Source organism: Anthonomus grandis, chromosome 10, assembly GCF_022605725.1.
Source record: "Anthonomus grandis grandis chromosome 10, icAntGran1.3, whole genome shotgun sequence".
Lineage (NCBI taxonomy): Eukaryota > Metazoa > Arthropoda > Insecta > Coleoptera > Curculionidae > Anthonomus > Anthonomus grandis.
Genome location: NC_065555.1, coordinates 28,378,849 through 28,394,252, shown reverse-complemented (window position 1 = coordinate 28,394,252; position 15,404 = coordinate 28,378,849). Strand labels below are relative to the sequence as shown.

Sequence of the window (15,404 nt, the reverse complement as noted above, 5' to 3'; positions counted from 1 at the left end):
GAACGGGGATATCATTTTGTAGAAAATCTAAATAGTTGGCACCATTTAAATTCTCTGGTAGAAAATGTGGCCCAATAATAGTCCTGCCTATTACTCCGGCCCACACATTGACCGAAAATCTGTTCTGAAATGATTTTTGTTTTTTCCAGTGCGGATTTGCATCTTTGGCAGCCGATTCGTGGAGGTTATGGAAGTTGGTAATACCCTCCCTGGAAAAATTGGACTTGTCTGTCCACAAGATACTTCTTAAGAATAACGGGTCCTCGATGTCCATGTTCAATAAAAAGCGGCAGAACTGAATTCGTCTTGCAGGGTCTTCTTCTTGTAAGCCCTGCACCCCCGTACCATGAAAGGGATACTGTCCATCTTTCTTCATGGTCGTCCACACCTTCCATCTAGAAAGGCCAAGGTCTTCAGCTACTTTTCTGACGCTTGCAGTAGGGTCTGCGGTAAAAGCTTTCAGTATTTGCTCCTCAATCTCTACATTATTATGGCCAGGGTTGACTCCACGTGCCGGATTATTCCCAATGCCAACTTCAGTAAGACGGCGAAAGGTGTTTTGAAAAACCTTGACTGAAGTTTGGTAACCTCCAATCTGGATAACGTTCCTGGTACAAGCGTCGTGCCAAAGCTCCATTACCGTTAGCGCGTCCATATGTGAATACAATGTCAGCGTACTCTTGGTTGGTAAATTCCATTTTACAATACTGTTTAATAAAACGGGCAGAAACTCGATTTAAAAAACAGTGGATGCAGTCAGTATGAAGTTGATAATCTTACAAAATTAGAGGCGAGAGTGAAACTAAACAACAAGAGGCTAAAATCACACGTTTTTATTTATTAAGCGAGTACCTAACTTGTAACTCTCACCCCAAAGTACCTACTAGGTACCCCTTACCCTACAGTATCTACTATTAGGTACCTCTGTTTAATTTTGTTTTTATTACTTTTTATTTACCTGAATACTCGTATTTACCTGAACTGTCCCATAATAGAAAACCAATCCAGTAAGTTTTGTTTGTTTACATGACCTGGCGCACAAAAGAGGCCATAATTCTGAGAATTGGCCAGGCATCGGCATGAGTGATATCTTAAAATAAAGGGCAGAAGCTAGGCATATTTTTAGAGAGGTTTGAACGACGAAAGCATTTTCATAATTATTATTTAAACATAAAACAAAGCATTTTTATTTTGACTCCAAATTTATTTTTTACGTTTCAATATCTCTATTTTTTCTAATCAGTTTACACAGAAGCTTGAAATTCCTATTAATATAAATCGTATTTTTATTAATACACATTAGACAAAAAAAAATAAACTTTGAAACTCCGATACTAATTATAACTTGCGCTCTATTACCGTTTAAGTGTGAAATTTTGGTATTTCTTGAAAAAAATGCAAAAATTGCCATAAAATTTATAAACAAATTTCGACATACACATATTTAGATTAAAATGTTTGAAATTAAGTCAGCTAACCCTTAAAGGATTGCATCTAGCTTCCGGACACCCTGTATAAAACCATATCTGTCAGGAAGTAAACTGTCAAATTGAAAAGTGACCTATTCTCTATTGGTGATTGGTTTAAAAGTAATAGGATGTCCCTTAATGTAAAAAACTGTGCAGTGGTTACTTATACTTGCAAAGCAAACTATTTTATTGCAAATTATTATACTGGTAATTCCAAAATTGAACTAAAAAAATACTATCAAAGATTTGTGAGTAATATTTCAGAGCACTTTTAGTTCTTACTGTCACTACACTGAAATAGTTAATAAGGCTTACTGTGCCTTGAGTTTTGTAACACGAAAAAGTAGAAATTTCAAAATTAGCACTATAATAAATTGTGAGGCCATATAAGGAGTTTGCCTCAAATATCTAGTCACCTACAGCAACCTCACACTCAGACACGATTGAAAATGTATAGAAATGTTTTTTGAGATTTTTGTTGTCAGGAAAAATAGGAAGTATCAAGTATCCATAAAATATAATGTAATACAGGGCAATGTTGGAGACTTTAGAATTCGAAATGCCTTGCACTAGAAGATAGAATCAGGTGGTATGATTCATATATTTTATTGTGAACAGTACTAAATAAAAGAATTGTGAATTAATTAAGTATATTCTCTTAAGGTACCAAAGACTAGATTTAGAATAACTGAAAAAGATTTATTTGCCAATTAGGGGCAAATTTACTATCTTTGTGGATGATACAACATTACTTTGGCATGACACTGACACCAAGAGATTAAGGAATATCTTTGATGAAGATTTAATTCTTGTAAAGTCATGGTGTGAATCTGATAGATTAACTTTTAATATTTCTAAAACTAATATTTTAACTTTTAAATGTAACCTTGGAATTGTCACTTTGCAAAATGAAACAATAAGTCCTTCTGAAACATGCAAATTTTTGGGCCTGACGATTGATAAGCAATTAAAATTTGAAAATCATATCTCCTCTTTATTAGGGAAGTTATCATCCAACTGTTATGCTATTAAAGTAATGACACATTCTCTGGGACTTGATGTGGCCAAAATTGCCTATTATGCTCTTATTGAGTCTTATCTGAGATACGGTATTGTGTTTTGGGGTGTGTGCTCTCATTATTTGTTCAGCTCTCTATTTATTTTGCAAAAGAGAGCCATACGCTATAAGTGTGCAGCTCCCTTTCGTAGCCCCTGTAGGCCATTATTTTTAAAACACTCTGTCCTGACATTGCCATGCCTTTTTATTTTAGAGACTGTTTGTCTTATCCACAAAAAATATCGCCATCAGCTTGGCCCCTCCTCCTCGGGTTACAATCTCCGAACAACCTTCTCTTTACCTCTGCCTATTCCAAAAAGTGAGCAGATTAAGTCCTCTTTTGTGTACGGGGGCAGAAGGCTTTTTAACCACCTACCCCTTTATATAAGGCTAATAAATTGTGAAAAACGTTTTAGGAAAAATATAAAGAAACTCTTGCTTGCTAAAGCATTTTATTCTGTAGACGAGTTTTTAAATACAATTTTTTGACAGTGAAGAGTTTTGTGCAGCGTAATGTGAATTCTTACTACCCTTTCTTTGGGTGTGTTCTATATTCTATGTATGTAAGAATTTTTATATTTTTGTAAAAGATTATGTTGTCAACTATCTTTAAGATTTTATATAATACTTTGTTAACAACAGATGATGTTACGTAACAATAAAGCTATTTTTGACTTTGACTTATTTTATATAAATAATTGTAATATGTTTCCAATAAATAATACATATTATTGGAGACATTATCGATTTGTTAAGGATTTGTAATAATGTCTTGGAAGATGTTTACCTATTTAATATTAAGGCCAAAGGAATTGGGAAATAAAAAATGCATCAGGACATGGTTTAAAGTGCAATATAAATAAAAAAGACAGCTTTATTTTATATAGTGCTTAGTTTTGTTTTATATCCTGTTTTTGTCTTTTTTTTTAAATTCTTGTTTACCTAACACATAATTACTCATATATCATAGAGTTTTAATTGAAAGCAACTGCTGAAAGATGTTGAACTTTAAGGTGGGTCATAAACTCTTACTGCTTACCGTACAGAATTTATGAACCAGGTTTTACTCTTTGCCAAATGAATTTGAAATTGTAGTGGGAGATATATACCATGTATTTTTCTTAAGTTGACATTGTATTCTTACAAAACTACTAACCTTTGACTAATCATACACAAATTGGAGATACTTAGACTGTGATACATTTTATAAGGTAAACATAAAGTTACAGAGGTAAAGGCATACACAAATTATATATACCTATTACATAAAGTAAATCTAGCAATAAGGAACTTAAGGTGGACCCATTACCCCATTCAATCAAAACTATTTTAAATTAATACTAAAGTATAAGGGTGATAAATATATACAATGTTAATAGTAAATACATGTTACATATCATGTATACCTGTTTTGCATGACTGGGAAGCTTCGCCCACGGTACATTTTTACGTATTTGGTCCTCTACTTCTTGATTCATAATTTGGAATATCAATAAAACTATTTACAATAAGTTAAAATGTTCATTTTTAGAAAAACATGAAGAACATTTGACCAGTTTCTAATGAAAACATAGGATGGTTAGGACACTAATGGATACCTAAAAAAATAATCACAAAACACAGATGTTTGACAGTTGACTTTGATTTGTAAAGTGACAAGAAGTTTAGTCAATATAAAGCTCGCTACAGACGATGCGCAGTTCGCGATTCGTTATGCGAGATTCGTTCATTCGCGCATAGTGTGTAGGGGTTTGGTTCGTTAAAAATCGATTCGTGAGTTCGCTCGGTTCGTAGTCATTCGCCCTTGAGAGCGGTAAATCGACGAAATCAAAGGCTGCGAATCACCACAAACTGCTGATTCGTTAAACTTCAGAGGCCGCTACAAGAGGCCCGACAGATAAAGAGACGAAAAATAGAAATAAAAAAAGTGACGCCTTTAAATCTAATATAGCGGAAAAATTTATAAAAAAATTTAAAAATTAGGTATTTTTTTTCTACCTGCTTAACGAAGTGATGGATTTTAATAAAATTTTTTACTTGTATTTAAAAACAGTATCTCGTAAACTCCTAACGCAACTCAATGTTAAGGTATGAACATATCGCCATGAATCTAATTTAATAAGTTTAAATGATGATACACTCCACCATCTGCGTTTTTTTTCGTTTATTTAATTTGTTTATTATTTTGCGCTAGGATTATACAGAGCGTTAGTAAATAAGTGCAACAAACTTCAGGGGGTGATTATGCATAGAAAAATAATGACAGTTTGCTATATAAACGTATGTCCGCAAATGTTAAAGTTTTTCTTAAAAATTGACGACTTATTTATTGCTCTGAAGCCGGTCGAGATATGCAAATGAAATTTGGAAATTTCATGAAAAAAAATTTCATGAATCTGTTGCAGCAGTATGTGGAGATGTGTTCGACTAGTCATGAGATAAATAACAAACAATTAAGATTGAAACCATGGATCACAGGTGGACTCTTAACATCTATTCGTAGAAGAGACAAACTAAAAAAAATATGTACATTAAATCCAAATAACGCTGAAGCATTAAATACCTACCGACAGTACAGAAATAGTTTATGCAAATTAATTAAAAAATCTAAGTATAATTATTACAAAACAAAAATAAACAAAAATGTAAAAGACTCAAAAAAAATCTGGAAAATAATAAAAGAAGGCGCAAATGATTTCATTATTAAATCTGATATAAAAGCAATTTGTAACGATGATGGCATTAAAATTACTGAAAAGAATTTGATGACAAATAAATTTAATATATACTTCAGCAATGTTGGTAAAAAGTTAGTAGAAAAAATTAATCCTCCATCCTGTGAACCAGGGTTTCAACAAAAAGTAAATAACAGTGAATCGTTTTTTCTATCTCCAATTGAAGAGCATGAAATTGTAGAGCAAATAAAAAATCTTAAGAGTGATGTCTCTTGTGGAGAAGATGGCATTACATCAGAAGTAATAAAAGATAATCATATTTTTTTATTTAAACCTCTGAAACACATTATTAACATCATTTTTAGTTCGGGAGTATATCCAACTGTTCTTAAAAAAGCTGAAATTATTCCTCTTTATAAGCAGGGTGATAGAAGGTTAATGAAAAATTATAGACCAATTGCAATAATAAGTACTGTTAGTAAAATAATAGAAAAATGCCTTAAACATAAATTAATGATATTCTTGAATAAACATAAATTATTATCCGAAAGTCAGTTTGCTTTTAAAGATAATGTTAATACAGAAAATGCATTGTGGAAAGTGACAGAACAAATTATAAAATCTTTAGATAGCAAAGAGAAAGTAGTGGCAATATTCCTGGACTTGGCCAAGGCCTTTGACACTGTGGCACATCACATTTTATTAAACAGATTATATGATATGGGGATAAGAGGAATAGCAAATAATCTATTCAGTTCATACTTGAGTAACAGAACTCAGAAAGTAAAATTAACAGCGGAGAAAAGTGATCCTGTAAAAGTGGGAGTTGGTGTGCCACAGGGTACAATGCTAGGGCCAGTCTTGTTTAACATCTATATGAATGGGATTTTTTCTGTGTTGAATGAGGGAAGGGTTCTCTGTTTTGCGGATGACAGTGTCATTATAGTAAATGGCAATCAGCTATTAGAAAAGCAGAATTAGCAATAACATACATAAAGAGATGGTTGGATTTTAGTTTGTTATCACTTAATATTGATAAGACCCATTTTATGATGTTTGCATTGACTCAGGCAAGCCTTCCTAAAGTTCAAGAGCTCAAGGTACATGATTATCTTTGCGATATACAATCTTTGCACTGCAAATGTCAATCTACCGTTAAAAGAAAATGTAATATTAAGTATCTAGGTGTATTCATGGATGAAAATTTAACTTGGAAATCACACAAAGAATTTGTAACTGCTAAAATAAGGAAGTTGATTTATAAGTTTTATGAGCTACGTAACATCCTACCAATTAAAATTCTTAAAACTATATATTTATCTTTAATTGAATCAATTCTAAACTATGGTATTATTGTCTGGGGAAATGCTCGAAAAACTTTTATGTCAGCTTTAAATGTAGCACAAAAGTATATAATTAAAATAATATATTTGAAAAACAGAGGATAGCCATCTGAATTGCTATTTCATGAATGCAAATTATTGACATTAGAACAACTCTACATAGTGGCAGCACTTAGATTTATGTTAAAAACAGATTGTTATAAACAGGAAATATCTCATCAATTAAATACTAGAAATTCATCTCGGCAAAATGTTAGTATACCTTTAGTAAATAGTTCAACCATACAGAGACATATCTATTTTCTTGGTCCCAAACTGTACAATTTCCTGCCTCTTTCACTAAGAACAGGAAACTATCGTCAAATTAAACATAGATTTAAAAAATGGCTTATTGATAGTGAGGTAGCTATTAATAATTTTGGCTAGATTAACTTGTTAATTCCTTCTCACTAGATTTCGTTTTCCACTAAATTAGCTTAGTCTCCTTCCATAAATTAACATTATATAACCTCATTATTATTATTATTGTTTATTGTTCATTTACTTAAGTATTCCTTAAAAATGTAAGTATTAACTACTGCACACACAGATTTATAGTCCATTGTGCAGTTTAAAGTAAATTGTATAAAAAACAAATGTATTAAGTTTGAATAAATTGAAAAATAAATTTAAAAAAAAATAAAATTGAAATTTGGAGGGCTTTAAAAGGTAGTTATCGCGTATTTTTTGACATGCAATTAAGAATTTTATGTTCACCATTAGCACAGCCATAGAATAGCCACAGCATACGGGTAATGATCTCAATTTTTTTAAAGAATAAAATAGTACGCCACTAAGATATTTCAAATTAAAAAAAAATTGAATTCCTCGTTCAATTTGTGACAAAAAACCTCTCCTATCTTTTTTTCGTATGTGTCGTTTCGTAAAATCTTGACGCGTATTTTTCATTTCTTTAATACATTATTAAGAACTATCTAATACAACAACATTAAACCAGAACAATAATAGAAAACAACAATACTAACATTTTAAATAGACCCAAAGTTACAACAAGTGTTTAAAATGACCTCCCTCAGACGTTACACATGACTCAACTCTTTGCCTCATTGATTCTCGTATTCGCGCAAATATTATTAATGGATTTCTTAATATCTCACAGCCGGCTATAATTCGATTCCTCAGGTCATCAATATTTTCAACGGGAGTGGAATAAACGAATGACTTAAGAAAATCCCAAATGCAAAAATCTGGCGATCAAGCATACCAGTGTTCTGTACCTCTCCCTACCTATCCAACGATTTGGAAATACTGTATCTAAGTGATTACGTACATTGATACTAAAATGGGCTGGTGCACCATCATGCATGAACCATAAGTGTTGCCTCAGCTGTAGAGGAATTTCTTCAAAAAAAAAAAGGTAACTCTTCCTGTAGGAAATGAAAGTATGATTCTCCTGTTAGGTGTTGTGGACGGAAATATGGGCCGATTAAATGATCGTCAATTAATCCAAGCCATACATTTACTGAAAACTGATGTTGAAAATGAGCATCAAAGATTCCATTTGTATTCTCCTCAGCCCATAAGTGATTGGTATGGAAATTTCCTATGAAATATAAAAGTAGCCTCGTCAGTAAGCAAAATATCAAATTTAAAAAATTAGGAATTTCAGCGATTTGAGGAAGAATCCATTGGATTTGCATTTGCGGACATACGTTTATTGCGTTTATTTACAGAGTTTATTGCGTTCCTTCCGACTCACCCTGCATTTACATATATTTTTGCATTGTTATTCTCGGGTTTTTCTAATCTTTTTATTGATATTATGGTTGTATAAATGATTTAAAAAAATATCTGTTCTTCCCATTCCAACAGCCGTGTAAAGATTTAAATGAATATTCCAATATGACGTCACCCTAAATGCGCATTGGCAATCCGTTCTTCTAAATGTAGTGGCTCTGTTCATTTCTTTATTATTTTTATCAATGCTCCGAACCCAAATGACGTTTCGTTGACCAGATTGACCTTTATTTCACCTTGTAGAGGTTAAAGATGTCAAACCAAGTTTGTTCGTTACAGTGAATCACGTCCTAAATTTAAATCGATTTGTTAATGCACGTGATATGTGTAACAGAGATCTATATAATATCACGTGACAATATGGAAAATGTTATTTGCCATTGAGAGTTGGTGTAGTTGAACAGTTGGTCTGATTCGGTTATTAAATTTTTTGCACTTGAGGTGTGTGTGCCGGGTGCGAGAAACTATAGAAAAATATTTGATTTGGGAAGATTTCCAGGGGAACTTTATTTGCTGAATCAACCATTCATTCTTCAGTAAAGTTTTTCGACTATTTTTGTCGTAATTCCCAGTTTTCTACAAGTAAGTCTTGACTAGTTAGTGTTTGCTTGCCAGATCATTCCATCTACCCATACTATTTTTATCTCTTTACAGGAATAAATTTAAGGACTTTCAGCTCCTCACATAACAGTTTTTTAATTCACTTAAGGTTAATTCGTATGTTAAAATCTAATTTATATTTCTCAAGAGTAAATGCAACTACCTAATTATGAGTAAAACCTATTATTGTTTCTTTTTAATAGTATCTTGGAAGTCAAACTCGCTGAAATTTAATCTTGGCTTATATTAAGATTTTCAATCTTTTCATAGTAATAAAAGGTGGAAAATTTACAAGTGATAATTCTTCTAAAGCATATCCACTAATGGATGTTTGCAATAAGATTTTCCCTTGCCTCTCTGTTCCTTGCAGCATGTATCGGCAACTGCACATCATGTATTTCTTTGATAGTTAACATTAATAAGTGATAATTAGTGTTAGAATATTTAATGCAGAATATAACATCTTGTAACATTAATGGAAAAATCAGTTTAGGATATCATCAAAATTAATATTTCTTTAACATCTACTAATGAATGTGCTGGTCACAGTTACTCTTTGTGGTGACAAAACAATTTGTCACTAACTTTATTTCAATACCTATTGCTTTCCAATTTAATTATTTTCTAGTTATTTTGTCTAAAAAATGTGTGAATGTATTAAGAACACTTAATTGTCAAGTTTATTAATAATGTAATTTTTAATTAGACATTTCATAATAAGTGCTAAATAAAACTTTCTAAATGGTTAGTATAAGCAATGCAAATTCATTCCCTTGATTTACTTTCATTTTACAAATTGTTTTTTTCTGACTTAATTTTTCAGAGGTTTTTTAAGTTTAAGTTTTTTAGTTTATAACATATTTATGTAGTTTCTTAAAGACCTAATAATTGGTATAATTGTACATAATGGGTCAATGTTTATAATAATAATAATAATGTTTATTTCAAAAAAACCATAATACAAAGTAACTAAGAATACAGTTGGAAACACAATTAACTACTAAGTTTGTGTGTGTTCCCATTCAAAATATATAAACTATCGGACAAAAGTAGAACAACAAAGTTCACTTTTATTCATGTTCTAATAAAAAAAATTATTGGGTTGTGATTTTTCGCTAAGCTTAATGTCACACTATCCTTACACTGAAAGTAATATTTCAGTACATTTTGGTGTACTTTTAATCATTTTAAGAACGGTAAATATTAATGATTATAAAAATTGATAAGAATGGGGGCAAAAAAAGTAGAGCAACAGTCAATATTAAAATATTCACACAAAAATACTTTCGAAAAAAAAAAATATAAACCAGACAATAACACTTCTAAATAAAAAGTCACCTACAGCGGCAGCAGGAGCTCTATATAAACATATAACGTACAGATCAATAGAGCTACTATATATAATTGACAATTCAAATACCCTGTCATCAGATAAATAATCAAACTTACTTACTTTTACAAAACTAATTTCCTTAACCAATTCAAAATGCAAAAAACTTAATGACCCTCCATGCAACATATTGGAACGACAGTACTTATCAATATTTTTTTTTTATTTATTTATTTTACGGGATCAACAGTAAAATTAAATACAAAATCAATTGAACCTAACCATACTTAACAGTAAAATACTAACTATTAAGCAGTAATAAAGCCTACTTATAAATGTAAAATACCGAAAATAGTTTTATAACTTAAATCAATATAACAGAATTCTAAAAATACTAAAAACATACCCTACTAAAGTATAATATTCAGTATTGCACTAAAAAAAAAAATTAAACAATTTCTCTTATTTGACTCTTAAATCTAGATAAGGAAATGCCCAAAATTTCAACCTCCCTAGTATTGACAATTCTTAGAGTTCTTTCAATAGGAGCATGTAATGCATAATTGGCGCTATGAAATGGTAATGAAAAGACACAATACTGCCTTAAATTCCTAGATGGAATATTAAATTGTATTGTCATCAGAAGCTCTGGACAAATTATCTGACCATTCAATAATTTATACAAAAAAATTAAATCTGCATATATCTGTCTTTGTCTCAGTGTCTTCATATCAAGCATTTCTAAAACAATATCATAAACATGATCATCCGGAATTCTTATTCGAAGTTTATAGAGACAAAACCTAATAAATTTGTTCTGAACTCTTTCCAAGGACAAGCAATTATTCATGTAAAAGGGCGACCATATCACTGGAGCCATATTCCAGCAATGAAACAACCAATGACATGTATAACCTCTTACAGGTCTCTATAGAAAATTCTTTACAGTTCCTTAGTACAAAACCCAGATTCTTAGAGGATTTGAGAACAATATTGTTTATGTGTGCATTAAAGTTTAAATGAACATCAAATGAGATACCAAGATCTTTAACTATGCTGCAATATTGAAGTGTACTTACTTCCTTGAATGTTATATGAAGTGACAACCTTTTTAGTTCGCTTGAGAAAACTTATATAATTGCATTTGCTTACATTCAAAAACAAATTGTTGTTAACACACCACTCAATCTATCCACTTTGCAACAAAATCTGATCAAGTATTGATAAAATCTCTCTAAAAAACTTCAAATCATCAGCAAATAAAAGTCACTGTTCTCAAAACAGGCACCAATATCATTCACAAAAATATTAAAGAGCAAAGGTGAACAGTGCCCACCTTGTGGAACACCTGAAGTGACATTAATATAGCTTGATCTTGCATTACCTATTCGTGCCTGCTGGGTCCTCCCTGATAGGGAATTTACAAACCAATTCACCATAAGATTAGAAAATCCAAAAATATCCAACTTTTTTGCCAAAATACTATGGTCAACTCTGTCGAACGCCTTGGAGAAGTCGGTGTAGATTACATTCATCTGACATCCCCTCTCCAAGGCATTCAACAGATTCTGCTGAAACACTAACAAATTAGTCACAGTAGACTTTCCAGAAATAAATCCATGTTATTCGCTAAGTAACAACTCTTTACAATAAAAATATAATTGATCATAGATAAGACTGTCCAGGAGCTTCGGAATGGCTGATTGTATACAAACACTTCTGTAATTCTCGATTTTGCTATTGTCGCCAGATTTAAAAATTGGCATCACAAAATTATGTTTCCACAAGGTTGGAAAAATTGCAGAATCTAAAGATCTTTTAAAAATTATAAAAAGAGGGTATGAAATAGTACATACACACTTTATTAGAAATAAACTGAACTAACTTTGGGTGGCAACTTGGTAATTTTATCAAAAATCAACCCAGCGGAAAGGGTGGGATTAGGAATGGTCATATTTAACTTTGCTTGCTGATTGATAAAAGCACCATTATTGTTTATATTATTAATAGAACTATAGACTGTTGAAAAAAACTGGGCAAAACCTTCAGCTATCTGTTCACAGCCAACGAACTCATTATCATTATAATACATTAAATTAGGAAGTTTATTAATTGATCTTTTATTGTTTATGTTATACCAAAAACTTTTAGGGTTAGTGTAGAGTAGTTGGTCTAAGTTTGAAATATAATTATCATAACAAATATCAGTCAAAGTTTTACATCTAGCCCTAATGTTTGAAAAAGTAATATAATCTGCCACATTATGACTGACCCTGTAGCATTTGTGTGCAATTTTCTTTTGCCTAACTAAATATCTTAATTCAGCTGAAAACCAACCAAGAGACCAACTAAAGAGATACAAAACCAAGTTTTGTATCTCTTTAGGGGAACAAAAAGTGCTATAGCCATATCCAGTATATGATAAAAATGTGAGACTGCTATATTAATGTCTGCTGAGCTTAAAACCAAGTCCCAATTAATTCCACATAAGTAATTATTAATACCAATATAATCACCCATTTTAAAATCATAATAAAACTCTACATAGTTTAAATTCAACTGAGTTTCACAACTAAAATCAATTTCAAAATTATACCCTTTGTGATTTAATGACCCCTCAAAAAGACAATGAACTGCTTCCATTACAGCAAGAGTTTGCTTGCTTGAAAAAATTAGATCTAAATAAACAAGCCTATCATTTGGAATTGTAATATTCTGATAAAAACTCAAACAAGCATAATGCTGACCTAAAACTAGACCCGCTGAGTTTAAAGGACAAGTCACCACCACACCATTGTCGTCATTCCACCAACTTGAATCAGGTACATTAAAATCACCAAAAATATAAAAATCACAGCTTGAATATTCTTGCCTGAGAATGTCAACAGTATGGCAGTGACTTTCATATAAGTTAATTGCAGAATTTGGGGGAATATAAACTCCCCCAATTATAAAGCTAATACTACCAATTCTACATAATATATATAATTGTTCGACTGAATCATACACCAACGTAAGCTTCCTTGAATCAATAACATCTCTGATATATATCAAAATTCCTCCTCCGCGACTTTTGCTGCTAGAAGAAGGTGAACGATCACATCTGAACAGACTAAATGACTTTACAGACAGTTCAGCATCAGAGTAGTCATCAATATCAACATAATTCTCTAAATTTACAAATTCATCAGGTTTTATCCAGTGTTCACATATTAAAACAAAACCTGGATGTTTAAGCCCTTCCAAGAGTATCAGAAGTTCATCCATTTTTTTTCTTATAGATTGGATATTAAGATGTACCAAAGAATATCTAGTTAGGGGGTGGTGGATGGCTTGAGGATTCCTGATTTACTAAATTAGACAACAAACGAGAGACAATATAATTTTTTAACTTTTTACCTAAACTATCGCAAATGTTAGCAAACAGTACACAATTTTCTGTATATCTATTTACAGTATTTAAAAAGTCATAAAGTCTTTGATTATAATTTAGAGCTCTTTTAAGATTAATTTTATCAATGTAAGGTCCTCCTTTTGCCGATAAAAATATAATATTTGGCTGTAAACATCCTTTTATTTTTTTATTAATAAGTCCCATTTTGGGATATTTACTGTTAGTCAAATCATTTGTACTGCTTCCCACTATCACAAAGTCTGTTGCTGACAAGTCCTTGGTTAAGCCACTAAAATTTTCTAGCACCTGCTCCTGTGTTGCATTAGGTTTTACAAACAATTGTATGTTAAAAACCCTGCCAATACCAGTTTTTGTCAAGGATCTGTTTAAACTCATTACCCTTTCATCCCCCAATATGAAAATTCTGCAAAGCTTGGAAGGACTTTCAGATAAACAGTTTTTTTGAGGAGGAGAATTCCCTGAAAATACAGAATCCTTGGTGGACATAGAGTTGAGTGGTGGGCAAAAATTGGTGATATTGATCACTTTATTCATATCACTAATTTTTATGGAATGGTTCTTATTTTCTTCTTCTATTTCTATTTAACAGTATTTTATTTTACTTTAGTTCAACAAAAAATATTTAACAACAAAAACAATTGAAAGTGATCCATTAGTAATTGATAGAATATCCATTATTATTAATTACTTGCTGACAATGGCACGGCATTGAAGCAATCAACTTCTGAATGACATTTTCGGGAAGACTTGTCCAAACTTCACTAATTTTATATATTAAGGATTGTTTATTTGGAAACATTTGGGTACGAATACGATACTTCTTCCCAGAGATTCTCAATGGGGTTAAGATCTGGGGATTGTGCTGGCCACTGTAAAACATAAACATTTTTTTCCCGAAACCACTGTTGAACAACTTGTGAAGAATGTTTTGGAAAAATAAAATGCAATAGCATTTCCCATTCTACATAAGGAAGCATAACAGTTTGCATGATATCCCTGTAAACAAATCGGTCCATCCTATCATTAATAAAGTGCATAGGGCCTACCCCATTCCATGAAAAACAACCCCATAAAAATACACTACCTTTACCATGCTTAATTGTAGGTGTTACGTATTTAGGATTAAACCTTGTATTGATTGGTCGCCTCACACGCCTCATTTCATCAGAATTTAATATTTTGTAGCGCGTTTCATCACTGAATAGAACTTTTTTCCAGTCATTAACGGTCCAGTTTAAATGCCGGCGTGCAAATGCCAACCTTGCTTCTCTATTTCTTATTGAAACTAACGGCTTTTTAGCTGGACGTCTACTAAATAACTTTGCGTCTACTAACCTTCTTTGTACTGTTCGTATACCAACCGTAATTTCTGGAATTTCGGCAATAATTCGAGGTGTGGACTTCCAAGGATCATTTTGGGAAATCCTTTTGATGCATCTGTCAGTCATTACTGATGTTTTCCTTGGCCTTCCCGATTTTGGCAACTTCTCTAAATGTCCCCTCTCATTATACGATGATATTATTTTGGACACAGTGTACCGGGGCAACTCAAACTGTCTTGAAATATTGGCTTGTTTGTTACCTTCCATGAATCCATTCACAACTCTTTGCTTCAAGTCTTTTGAAATTGGAATTCCTCTCGGCATGATTTTAATCTTACACAGAAATGTTCAAAAAAACATAAAAATCACCTTACACAATTATTTTATCCCTTTACT

The 15,404-nt window shown here is 31.7% G+C and overlaps 2 protein-coding genes across 2 annotated transcripts in view; one reads left to right on the top strand and one right to left on the bottom strand.

Moving 5' to 3' along the window:
• The window catches only part of LOC126741143 (protein FAM91A1), a 67,520-nt gene extending 63,384 nt beyond the window's left edge, over positions 1–4,136 (bottom strand). The window contains exon 1 of the mRNA XM_050447485.1: positions 3,933–4,136. Coding sequence (XP_050303442.1) covers positions 3,933–4,004 — 72 coding nt within the window. The 5' untranslated portion in view covers positions 4,005–4,136. The remainder of the gene's footprint in view (positions 1–3,932) is intronic.
• A 4,620-nt stretch (positions 4,137–8,756) lies between these two features.
• LOC126741150 (enolase-like) overlaps positions 8,757–15,404 on the top strand; it is a 59,831-nt gene continuing 53,183 nt past the window's right edge. Inside the window, exon 1 of the mRNA XM_050447492.1 lies at positions 8,757–8,923. The gene's annotated coding sequence lies outside the window, so the exon portion shown is untranslated. The remainder of the gene's footprint in view (positions 8,924–15,404) is intronic.